Source organism: Electrona antarctica, assembly GCF_951216825.1.
Source record: "Electrona antarctica genome assembly, chromosome: 10".
Classification (NCBI taxonomy): Eukaryota; Metazoa; Chordata; class Actinopteri; order Myctophiformes; family Myctophidae; genus Electrona; species Electrona antarctica.
In genome coordinates, this window is record NC_136791.1 from 133,502 (window position 1) to 146,001 (window position 12,500).

Here is a 12,500-nt window from a genome sequence, read left to right on the forward strand (position 1 = left end):
AGTCTCTTACCACCGCGGCTCAGTGACGTCATGTTGTAGTTTTGGTAAAAACAGAGAGATGTGTTTGGGTGAGCGGTGAGTCTCTTACCACCGCGGCTCAGTGACGTCATGTTGTAGTTTTGGTAAAAACAGAGAGATGTGTTTGGGTGAGCGGTGAGTCTCTTACCACCGCGGGTCAGTGACATCATGTTGTAGTTTTGGTAAAAACAGAGAGATGTGTTTGGGTGAGCGGTGAGTCTCTTACCACCGCGGGTCAGTGACGTCATGTTGTAGTTTTGGTAAAAACAGAGAGATGTGTTTGGGTGTGCGGTGAGTCTCTTACCACCGCGGCTCAGTGACGTCATGTTGTAGTTTTGGTAAAAACAGAGAGATGTGTTTGGGTGAGCGGTGAGTCTCTTACCACCGCGGCTCAGTGACGTCATGTTGTAGTTTTGGTAAAAACAGAGAGATGTGTTTGGGTGAGCGGTGAGTCTCTTACCACCGCGGCTCAGTGACGTCATGTTGTAGTTTTAGTAAAAACAGAGAGATGTGTTTGGGTGAGCGGTGAGTCTCTTACCACCGCGGCTCAGTGACGTCATGTTGTAGTTTTAAGTAAAAACAGAGAGATGTGTTTGGGTGAGCGGTGAGTCTCTTACCACCGCGGCTCAGTGACGTCATGTTGTAGTTTTGGTAAAAACAGAGCGATGTGTTTGGGTGAGCGGTGAGTCTCTTACCACCGCGGATCAGTGACGTCATGTTGTAGTTTTAAGTAAAAACAGAGATATGTGTTTGGGTGAGCGGTGAGTCTCTTACCACCGCGGCTCAGTGACGTCATGTTGTAGTTTTGGTAAAAACAGAGAGATGTGTTTGGGTGAGCAGTGAGTCTCTTACCACCGCGGCTCAGTGACGTCATGTTGTAGTTTTGGTAAAAACAGAGAGGTGTGTTTGGGTGAGCGGTGAGTCTCTTACCACCGCGGGTCAGTGACATCATGTTGTAGTTTTGGTAAAAACAGAGAGATGTGTTTGGGTGAGCGGTGAGTCTCTTACCACCGCGGCTCAGTGACGTCATGTTGTAGTTTTGGTAAAAACAGAGAGATGTGTTTGGGTGAGCGGTGAGTCTCTTACCACCGCGGCTCAGTGACGTCATGTTGTAGTTTTAGTAAAAACAGAGAGATGTGTTTGGGTGAGCGGTGAGTCTCTTACCACCGCGGCTCAGTGACGTCATGTTGTAGTTTTGGTAAAAACAGAGAGATGTGTTTGGGGTGAGCGGTGAGTCTCTTACCACCGCGGCTCGGTGACGTCATGTTGTAGTTTTAGTAAAAACAGAGAGGTGTGTTTGGGTGAGCGGTGAGTCTCTTACCACCGCGGCTCAGTGACGTCATGTTGTAGTTTTAGTAAAAACAGAGAGATGTGTTTGGGGTGAGCGGTGAGTCTCTTACCACCGCGGATCAGTGACGTCATGTTGAACATACGATTGGCTAGCTTACCTGTGGGACACCGCCATTGGGCGTGGCTGAACACTGTTGACACGCCCCCTCATGGAACGCCTCCTTACAGTTCCGACAGAAGACAAACTGGAACGCGCACACACACACACACACACACACACACACACACACGCAGGCACGCAAGCACGCACACACACACACACGCGGTCAGTGATAATATTTGCATCATGCATGTTATGTATATTTATTTGACATCACAATCATTATTTATTTGACATCACAATCATTGCTTTAAGACAAGTGCATGTAGCATTGAGTGCTGGGCCGGGCCTAAACTGTATGCTAATCAGTAGGGCCGGCCTTAATTTTCTGGCCCGCTGAGAACTCTAGTACCTGGCACATACAGGAAACCTGTACATTGTCTAGCTAAGCTAACATATCTAATTGTCTATCACCCTTCATGGGTGTCTGCTACCCTTCATGGGTGTCTGCTACCCTTCATGGGTGTCTGCTACCCTTCATGGGTGTCTGCTACTCTTCATGGGTGTCTGCTACCCTTCATGGGTGTCTGCTACTCTTCATGGGTGTCTGCTACCCTTCATGGGTGTCTGCTACCCTTCATGGGTGTCTGCTACCCTTCATGGGTGTCTGCTACTCTTCATGGGTGTCTGCTACCCTTCATGGGTGTCTGCTACTCTTCATGGGTGTCTGCTACTCTTCATGGGTGTCTGCTACCCTTCATGGGTGTCTGCTACCCTTCATGGGTGTCTGCTACCCTTCATGGGTGTCTGCTACCCTTCATGGGTGTCTGCTACCCTTCATGGGTGTCTGCTACTCTTCATGGGTGGGTGTCTGCTACCCTTCATGGGTGTCTGCTACTCTTCATGGGTGGGTGTCTGCTACCCTTCATGGGTGTCTGCTACCCTTCATGGGTGTCTGCTACCCTTCATGGGTGTCTGCTACCCTTCATGGGTGTCTGCTACCCTTCATGGGTGTCTGCTACCCTTCATGGGTGTCTGCTACTCTTCATGGGTGTCTGCTACCCTTCATGGGTGTCTGCTACTCTTCATGGGTGGGTGTCTGCTACCCTTCATGGGTGTCTGCTACCCTTCATGGGTGTCTGCTACCCTTCATGGGTGTCTGCTACTCTTCATGGGTGGGTGTCTGCTACCCTTCATGGGTGTCTGCTACCCTTCATGGGTGTCTGCTACCCTTCATGGGTGTCTGCTACCCTTCATGGGTGTCTGCTACTCTTCATGGGTGGGTGTCTGCTACCCTTCATGGGTGTCTGCTACTCTTCATGGGTGTCTGCTACCCTTCATGGGTGTCTGCTACCCTTCATGGGTGTCTGCTACCCTTCATGGGTGTCTGCTACTCTTCATGGGTGTCTGCTACCCTTCATGGGTGTCTGCTACTCTTCATGGGTGTCTGCTACCCTTCATGGGTGTCTGCTACTCTTCATGGGTGTCTGCTACTCTTCATGGGTGTCTGCTACCCTTCATGGGTGTCTGCTACCCTTCATGGGTGTCTGCTACTCTTCATGGGTGTCTGCTACCCTTCATGGGTGTCTGCTACCCTTCATGGGTGTCTGCTACCCTTCATGGGTGTCTGCTACCCTTCATGGGTGTCTGCTACTCTTCATGGGTGTCTGCTACTCTTCATGGGTGTCTGCTACCCTTCATGGGTGTCTGCTACTCTTCATGGGTGGGTGTCTGCTACCCTTCATGGGTGTCTGCTACTCTTCATGGGTGTCTGCTACCCTTCATGGGTGTCTGCTACTCTTCATGGGTGTCTGCTACTCTTCATGGGTGTCTGCTACCCTTCATGGGTGTCTGCTACCCTTCATGGGTGTCTGCTACCCTTCATGGGTGTCTGCTACTCTTCATGGGTGTCTGCTACCCTTCATGGGTGGGTGTCTGCTACCCTTCATGGGTGTCTGCTACTCTTCATGGGTGTCTGCTACTCTTCATGGGTGTCTGCTACTCTTCATGGGTGTCTGCTACTCTTCATGGGTGTCTGCTACTCTTCATGGGTGGGTGTCTGCTACCCTTCATGGGTGTCTGCTACTCTTCATGGGTGTCTGCTACTCTTCATGGGTGTCTGCTACTCTTCATGGGTGTCTGCTACTCTTCATGGGTGTCTGCTACTCTTCATGGGTGTCTGCTACCCTTCATGGGTGTCTGCTACCCTTCATGGGTGTCTGCTACCCTTCATGGGTGTCTGCTACTCTTCATGGGTGTCTGCTACCCTTCATGGGTGGGTGTCTGCTACCCTTCATGGGTGTCTGCTACTCTTCATGGGTGTCTGCTACTCTTCATGGGTGTCTGCTACCCTTCATGGGTGTCTGCTACCCTTCATGGGTGTCTGCTACCCTTCATGGGTGTCTGCTACTCTTCATGGGTGTCTGCTACTCTTCATGGGTGTCTGCTACCCTTCATGGGTGTCTGCTACCCTTCATGGGTGTCTGCTACTCTTCATGGGTGTCTGCTACTCTTCATGGGTGTCTGCTACCCTTCATGGGTGTCTGCTACCCTTCATGGGTGTCTGCTACTCTTCATGGGTGTCTGCTACCCTTCATGGGTGTCTGCTACCCTTCATGGGTGTCTGCTACTCTTCATGGGTGTCTGCTACCCTTCATGGGTGTCTGCTACCCTTCATGGGTGTCTGCTACTCTTCATGGGTGTCTGCTACCCTTCATGGGTGGGTGTCTGCTACCCTTCATGGGTGTCTGCTACCCTTCATGGGTGTCTGCTACTCTTCATGGGTGTCTGCTACCCTTCATGGGTGTCTGCTACTCTTCATGGGTGTCTGCTACCCTTCATGGGTGTCTGCTACCCTTCATGGGTGTCTGCTACTCTTCATGGGTGTCTGCTACCCTTCATGGGTGTCTGCTACTCTTCATGGGTGTCTGCTACTCTTCATGGGTGTCTGCTACTCTTCATGGGTGTCTGCTACCCTTCATGGGTGTCTGCTACTCTTCATGGGTGTCTGCTACTCTTCATGGGTGTCTGCTACTCTTCATGGGTGTCTGCTACCCTTCATGGGTGTCTGCTACCCTTCATGGGTGTCTGCTACCCTTCATGGGTGTCTGCTACTCTTCATGGGTGTCTGCTACCCTTCATGGGTGTCTGCTACTCTTCATGGGTGTCTGCTACCCTTCATGGGTGTCTGCTACTCTTCATGGGTGGGTGTCTGCTACTCTTCATGGGTGTCTGCTACCCTTCATGGGTGTCTGCTACTCTTCATGGGTGTCTGCTACCCTTCATGGGTGTCTGCTACTCTTCATGGGTGTCTGCTACCCTTCATGGGTGTCTGCTACTCTTCATGGGTGGGTGTCTGCTACTCTTCATGGGTGTCTGCTACCCTTCATGGGTGTCTGCTACTCTTCATGGGTGTCTGCTACCCTTCATGGGTGTCTGCTACTCTTCATGGGTGTCTGCTACTCTTCATGGGTGTCTGCTACCCTTCATGGGTGTCTGCTACTCTTCATGGGTGTCTGCTACTCTTCATGGGTGTCTGCTACCCTTCATGGGTGTCTGCTACCCTTCATGGGTGTCTGCTACCCTTCATGGGTGTCTGCTACCCTTCATGGGTGTCTGCTACTCTTCATGGGTGTCTGCTACTCTTCATGGGTGTCTGCTACCCTTCATGGGTGTCTGCTACCCTTCATGGGTGTCTGCTACCCTTCATGGGTGTCTGCTACCCTTCATGGGTGTCTGCTACCCTTCATGGGTGTCTGCTACCCTTCATGGGTGTCTGCTACTCTTCATGGGTGTCTGCTACTCTTCATGGGTGTCTGCTACTCTTCATGGGTGTCTGCTACCCTTCATGGGTGTCTGCTACTCTTCATGGGTGTCTGCTACCCTTCATGGGTGTCTGCTACCCTTCATGGGTGTCTGCTACCCTTCATGGGTGTCTGCTACTCTTCATGGGTGTCTGCTACCCTTCATGGGTGTCTGCTACCCTTCATGGGTGTCTGCTACCCTTCATGGGTGTCTGCTACTCTTCATGGGTGTCTGCTACCCTTCATGGGTGGGTGTCTGCTACCCTTCATGGGTGTCTGCTACTCTTCATGGGTGTCTGCTACTCTTCATGGGTGTCTGCTACTCTTCATGGGTGTCTGCTACCCTTCATGGGTGTCTGCTACCCTTCATGGGTGTCTGCTACTCTTCATGGGTGTCTGCTACCCTTCATGGGTGTCTGCTACCCTTCATGGGTGTCTGCTACCCTTCATGGGTGTCTGCTACCCTTCATGGGTGTCTGCTACTCTTCATGGGTGTCTGCTACCCTTCATGGGTGTCTGCTACTCTTCATGGGTGTCTGCTACTCTTCATGGGTGTCTGCTACTCTTCATGGGTGTCTGCTACCCTTCATGGGTGTCTGCTACCCTTCATGGGTGTCTGCTACTCTTCATGGGTGTCTGCTACCCTTCATGGGTGTCTGCTACTCTTCATGGGTGTCTGCTACTCTTCATGGGTGTCTGCTACTCTTCATGGGTGGGTGTCTGCTACCCTTCATGGGTGTCTGCTACCCTTCATGGGTGTCTGCTACTCTTCATGGGTGTCTGCTACTCTTCATGGGTGTCTGCTACCCTTCATGGGTGTCTGCTACTCTTCATGGGTGGGTGTCTGCTACCCTTCATGGGTGTCTGCTACCCTTCATGGGTGTCTGCTACCCTTCATGGGTGTCTGCTACTCTTCATGGGTGTCTGCTACCCTTCATGGGTGGGTGTCTGCTACCCTTCATGGGTGTCTGCTACCCTTCATGGGTGTCTGCTACTCTTCATGGGTGTCTGCTACCCTTCATGGGTGGGTGTCTGCTACCCTTCATGGGTGTCTGCTACCCTTCATGGGTGTCTGCTACCCTTCATGGGTGTCTGCTACTCTTCATGGGTGTCTGCTACTCTTCATGGGTGTCTGCTACTCTTCATGGGTGTCTGCTACCCTTCATGGGTGTCTGCTACCCTTCATGGGTGTCTGCTACTCTTCATGGGTGTCTGCTACCCTTCATGGGTGTCTGCTACTCTTCATGGGTGTCTGCTACCCTTCATGGGTGTCTGCTACCCTTCATGGGTGTCTGCTACTCTTCATGGGTGTCTGCTACTCTTCATGGGTGTCTGCTACTCTTCATGGGTGTCTGCTACCCTTCATGGGTGTCTGCTACTCTTCATGGGTGTCTGCTACTCTTCATGGGTGTCTGCTACCCTTCATGGGTGTCTGCTACCCTTCATGGGTGTCTGCTACTCTTCATGGGTGTCTGCTACTCTTCATGGGTGTCTGCTACCCTTCATGGGTGTCTGCTACCCTTCATGGGTGTCTGCTACTCTTCATGGGTGTCTGCTACTCTTCATGGGTGTCTGCTACCCTTCATGGGTGTCTGCTACTCTTCATGGGTGTCTGCTACCCTTCATGGGTGTCTGCTACCCTTCATGGGTGTCTGCTACTCTTCATGGGTGTCTGCTACTCTTCATGGGTGTCTGCTACCCTTCATGGGTGTCTGCTACCCTTCATGGGTGTCTGCTACTCTTCATGGGTGTCTGCTACCCTTCATGGGTGTCTGCTACCCTTCATGGGTGTCTGCTACTCTTCATGGGTGTCTGCTACTCTTCATGGGTGTCTGCTACCCTTCATGGGTGTCTGCTACCCTTCATGGGTGTCTGCTACTCTTCATGGGTGGGTGTCTGCTACTCTTCATGGGTGTCTGCTACCCTTCATGGGTGTCTGCTACCCTTCATGGGTGTCTGCTACTCTTCATGGGTGTCTGCTACCCTTCATGGGTGTCTGCTACCCTTCATGGGTGTCTGCTACCCTTCATGGGTGTCTGCTACCCTTCATGGGTGTCTGCTACTCTTCATGGGTGTCTGCTACTCTTCATGGGTGTCTGCTACCCTTCATGGGTGTCTGCTACTCTTCATGGGTGTCTGCTACTCTTCATGGGTGTCTGCTACTCTTCATGGGTGTCTGCTACCCTTCATGGGTGTCTGCTACCCTTCATGGGTGTCTGCTACTCTTCATGGGTGTCTGCTACCCTTCATGGGTGTCTGCTACCCTTCATGGGTGTCTGCTACCCTTCATGGGTGTCTGCTACTCTTCATGGGTGTCTGCTACCCTTCATGGGTGTCTGCTACCCTTCATGGGTGTCTGCTACCCTTCATGGGTGTCTGCTACCCTTCATGGGTGTCTGCTACTCTTCATGGGTGTCTGCTACCCTTCATGGGTGTCTGCTACTCTTCATGGGTGTCTGCTACTCTTCATGGGTGTCTGCTACTCTTCATGGGTGTCTGCTACCCTTCATGGGTGTCTGCTACCCTTCATGGGTGTCTGCTACTCTTCATGGGTGGGTGTCTGCTACCCTTCATGGGTGTCTGCTACCCTTCATGGGTGTCTGCTACTCTTCATGGGTGTCTGCTACTCTTCATGGGTGTCTGCTACCCTTCATGGGTGTCTGCTACTCTTCATGGGTGGGTGTCTGCTACCCTTCATGGGTGGGTGTCTGCTACCCTTCATGGGTGTCTGCTACCCTTCATGGGTGTCTGCTACTCTTCATGGGTGTCTGCTACCCTTCATGGGTGGGTGTCTGCTACCCTTCATGGGTGTCTGCTACCCTTCATGGGTGTCTGCTACTCTTCATGGGTGTCTGCTACCCTTCATGGGTGGGTGTCTGCTACCCTTCATGGGTGTCTGCTACCCTTCATGGGTGTCTGCTACCCTTCATGGGTGTCTGCTACTCTTCATGGGTGTCTGCTACTCTTCATGGGTGTCTGCTACTCTTCATGGGTGTCTGCTACCCTTCATGGGTGTCTGCTACTCTTCATGGGTGTCTGCTACCCTTCATGGGTGTCTGCTACCCTTCATGGGTGTCTGCTACTCTTCATGGGTGTCTGCTACCCTTCATGGGTGTCTGCTACTCTTCATGGGTGTCTGCTACCCTTCATGGGTGTCTGCTACCCTTCATGGGTGTCTGCTACTCTTCATGGGTGTCTGCTACTCTTCATGGGTGTCTGCTACTCTTCATGGGTGTCTGCTACCCTTCATGGGTGTCTGCTACTCTTCATGGGTGTCTGCTACTCTTCATGGGTGTCTGCTACCCTTCATGGGTGTCTGCTACCCTTCATGGGTGTCTGCTACTCTTCATGGGTGTCTGCTACCCTTCATGGGTGTCTGCTACCCTTCATGGGTGTCTGCTACTCTTCATGGGTGTCTGCTACTCTTCATGGGTGTCTGCTACCCTTCATGGGTGTCTGCTACCCTTCATGGGTGTCTGCTACTCTTCATGGGTGTCTGCTACTCTTCATGGGTGTCTGCTACCCTTCATGGGTGTCTGCTACTCTTCATGGGTGTCTGCTACCCTTCATGGGTGTCTGCTACCCTTCATGGGTGTCTGCTACTCTTCATGGGTGGGTGTCTGCTACTCTTCATGGGTGTCTGCTACCCTTCATGGGTGTCTGCTACCCTTCATGGGTGTCTGCTACCCTTCATGGGTGTCTGCTACCCTTCATGGGTGTCTGCTACTCTTCATGGGTGTCTGCTACTCTTCATGGGTGTCTGCTACCCTTCATGGGTGTCTGCTACTCTTCATGGGTGTCTGCTACCCTTCATGGGTGTCTGCTACCCTTCATGGGTGTCTGCTACTCTTCATGGGTGTCTGCTACTCTTCATGGGTGTCTGCTACCCTTCATGGGTGTCTGCTACTCTTCATGGGTGTCTGCTACCCTTCATGGGTGTCTGCTACTCTTCATGGGTGACTGGAGACAGTCTATTACTTGTTTTAAACTTAATCATCACACTAAAATATGCATATAGGTTGTGTATAGGTTAGAAATAACCCCCTGGCTTTGCCCCACGTCTCTCTGTCACTGTGTTTACAAATGACACTGAACGTGAGAGACTTCCTCTCCCATAGCCTGGAGGGATGCGAAGCTCTGATTGGTTCATAAACTTCAGAGCCAGCGTTCAAGCTGAAACTTAAAAATAAAATGACCACCATTTCCGTTTCACTACACCTTTAATGCTTACAAAGCCAGTGTGCTCGTTGACTATCACTCAACAGCCCTGCGTACCACCTGAATGTACCACCTGAATGTACCACCTGAATGTACCACCTGAATGTACCACCTGAATGTACCACCTGAATGTACCACCTGAATGTACCACCTGAATGTGCCACCTGAATGTACCACCTGAATGTACCACCTGAATGTACCACCTGAATGTACCACCTGAATGTGCCACCTGAATGTGCCACCTGAATGTACCACCTGAATGTACCACCTGAATGTACCACCTGAATGTACCACCTGAATGTACCACCTGAATGTACCACCTGAATGTACCACCTGAATGTACCACCTGAATGTACCACCTGAATGGACCACCTGAATGGACCACCTGAATGTACCACCTGAATGTACCACCTGAATGTACCACCTGAATGTACCACCTGAATGTACCACCTGAATGTGCTCATAATGCAGGAGGCAGCAGGAGGTTGCTTTACTGATAACGAGTGCTTCCAAACTCTGACCCTTAGAAAATAATCATCTGCAAGGAATTTCTTGACAGGAAGTAGCTCATAACATGTCTACGGTGGATTTTTATGAAACAAACACATTGCGGATAGAAAAAGGATAATTTAAGCTTTCCGTACAGCTGCAATGTTGGTGAGTTTGATGTTATTTAATACAATTAAATAGGACTGTTCTGTTTGGATGAATGGGCTGTCAATGGGAAGTTGCACCCAAGGACTGTCTAAGAAGGACGACGAGACGCAAAGACAACATGGCGTCGTACGGGCGACGCCATGTTGCTCCATGGAAGGAAAGAAACATGCGCAATGGGCTATATGCAGCCAACACTTCCGCGTTCAGCTTCCTTGGTCTAAACTGCGCATGTTTCTTTCCTTCCATGGAGCACCATAAGCAACATGGCGTCGCCCGTACGGTCTTCGCGTCTCGTCCTCTTTAGACAGTCCTTGGTTGCACCTAGGTAGCACCTTGCTGGCAAGATGGCCACGGTCTGAATATGGTCAATAGGAGGATGCAGAAGATGGCCACGGTCTGAATATGGTCAATAGGAGGATGCAGAAGGTCTGAATATGGTCAATAGGAGGATGCAGAAGGTCTGAATATGGTCAATAGGAGGATGCAGAAGGTCTGAATATGGTCAATATGAGGATGCAGAAGGGGACATGCATCTATGGTCAATAGGAGGATGCAGAAGGGGTCAATATGGTCAATAGGAGGATGCAGAAGGTCTGAATATGGTCAATAGGAGGATGCAGAAGGGGTCAATATGGTCAATAGGAGGATGCAGAAGGGGTCAATAGGAGGATGCAGAAGGGGACATGCATCTATGGTCAATAGGAGGATGCAGAAGGGGTCAATATGGTCAATAGGAGGATGCAGAAGGGGCCAATATGGTCAATAGGAGGATGCAGAAGGTCTGAATATGGTCAATAGGAGGATGCAGAAGGGGACAATATGGTCAATAGGAGGATGCAGAAGGGGTCAATATGGTCAATAGGAGGATGCAGAAGGGGTCAATATGGTCAATAGGAGGATGCAGAAGGGGTCAATATGGGCAATAGGAGGATGCAGAAGGTCTGAATATGGTCAATAGGAGGATGCAGAAGGGGTCAATATGGTCAATAGGAGGATGCAGAAGGGGACAATATGGTCAATAGGAGGATGCAGAAGGTCTGAATATGGTCAATAGGAGGATGCAGAAGGTCTGAATATGGTCAATAGGAGGATGCAGAAGGTCTGAATATGGTCAATAGGAGGATGCAGAAGGGGACAATATGGTCAATAGGAGGATGCAGAAGGGGTCAATATGGTCAATAGGAGGATGCAGAAGGTCTGAATATGGTCAATAGGAGGATGCAGAAGGGGACAATATGGTCAATAGGAGGATGCAGAAGGGGACAATATGGTCAATAGGAGGATGCAGAAGGGGACAATATGGTCAATAGGAGGATGCAGAAGGTCTGAATATGGTCAATAGGAGGATGCAGAAGGGGTCAATATGGTCAATAGGAGGATGCAGAAGGGGACAATATGGTCAATAGGAGGATGCAGAAGGGGTCAATATGGTCAATAGGAGGATGCAGAAGGTCTGAATATGGTCAATAGGAGGATGCAGAAGGTCTGAATATGGTCAATAGGAGGATGCAGAAGGGGTCAATATGGTCAATAGGAGGATGCAGAAGGGGACATGCGTCTCAGCTCAACCTCTCTTACTTCGGGGCTTTTGCTCTCACTTTGGTTTTGTCACTTCGTCCGCGGACAGCTTCATTAAAAACCTTCATTCGTGTGAAGCTTTCTTTCTCGTCAGTTCTCAGTTCTTATTCCTTAGTGAATACGTTTGAAATGTTTTAAAACATTTGAGAATGACAGTCCTACCCCACACCCCAGTCCGTTGCTAGGCAGACAGTGTATCTCACCCCACACCCCAGTCCGTTGCTAGGTAAACAGTGTATCCGGGTGCTGTGGTCGTCAGGCAGGATGCCGGCTCCACAGCCCGGTGCCGGACACAACACTCCTCCAGACTGGAGCACACACTCCTCTGCCCCGTAGCGCTGGTAGCGACAGTACTGCACACACACACACACGCACGCACGCACGCACGCACACACGCACGCACACACACGTGCACGCACGAAAGAAAAACAAAAAAACATTGAAACCGCAATCTTCCGTTCTTTAGTTATTGACAGTTGAATATGGCAAGCACTGTAGCACACATGGTTGGTAATACATCAAACACATAGAAATAGTCATCAAGGATCATATAAGTAAGCTAAAATCCACTACAGAAAGTAAGTACACTACAGAAGGTAAGTACACTACAGAATGATATGTCTACATAAAATGTTACCTAAGTTACATAAGTTGAGCCTTTGCATACGGCTGTAAGGTCGTCGAGGCTAGAGGGTAAGTGCTACGGGCCATGATGGAGTCTGAAGAGGTGTGTTTTCAGACTACGGTGGAAGATTGGGAGTGAATCTTCTGTGATTTACTGAAAAGCCCAAACCACACCAAAGGGTCGGGTCGGGACAAAACGTTTTTTTGTGGTC

The 12,500-nt window shown here is 50.5% G+C and overlaps 1 protein-coding gene across 1 annotated transcript in view; it reads right to left on the reverse strand.

Moving 5' to 3' along the window:
* The window catches only part of prkn (parkin RBR E3 ubiquitin protein ligase), a gene marked incomplete at its 5' end in the record, with an annotated part of 25,639 nt that overhangs the window by 2,133 nt on the left and 11,006 nt on the right, over positions 1–12,500 (reverse strand). Inside the window, 2 exons of the mRNA XM_079512875.1 lie at positions 1,467–1,553; positions 11,868–12,017. Of these exons, the coding sequence (XP_079369001.1) occupies positions 1,467–1,553; positions 11,868–12,017 (237 nt within the window). The remainder of the gene's footprint in view (positions 1–1,466; positions 1,554–11,867; positions 12,018–12,500) is intronic.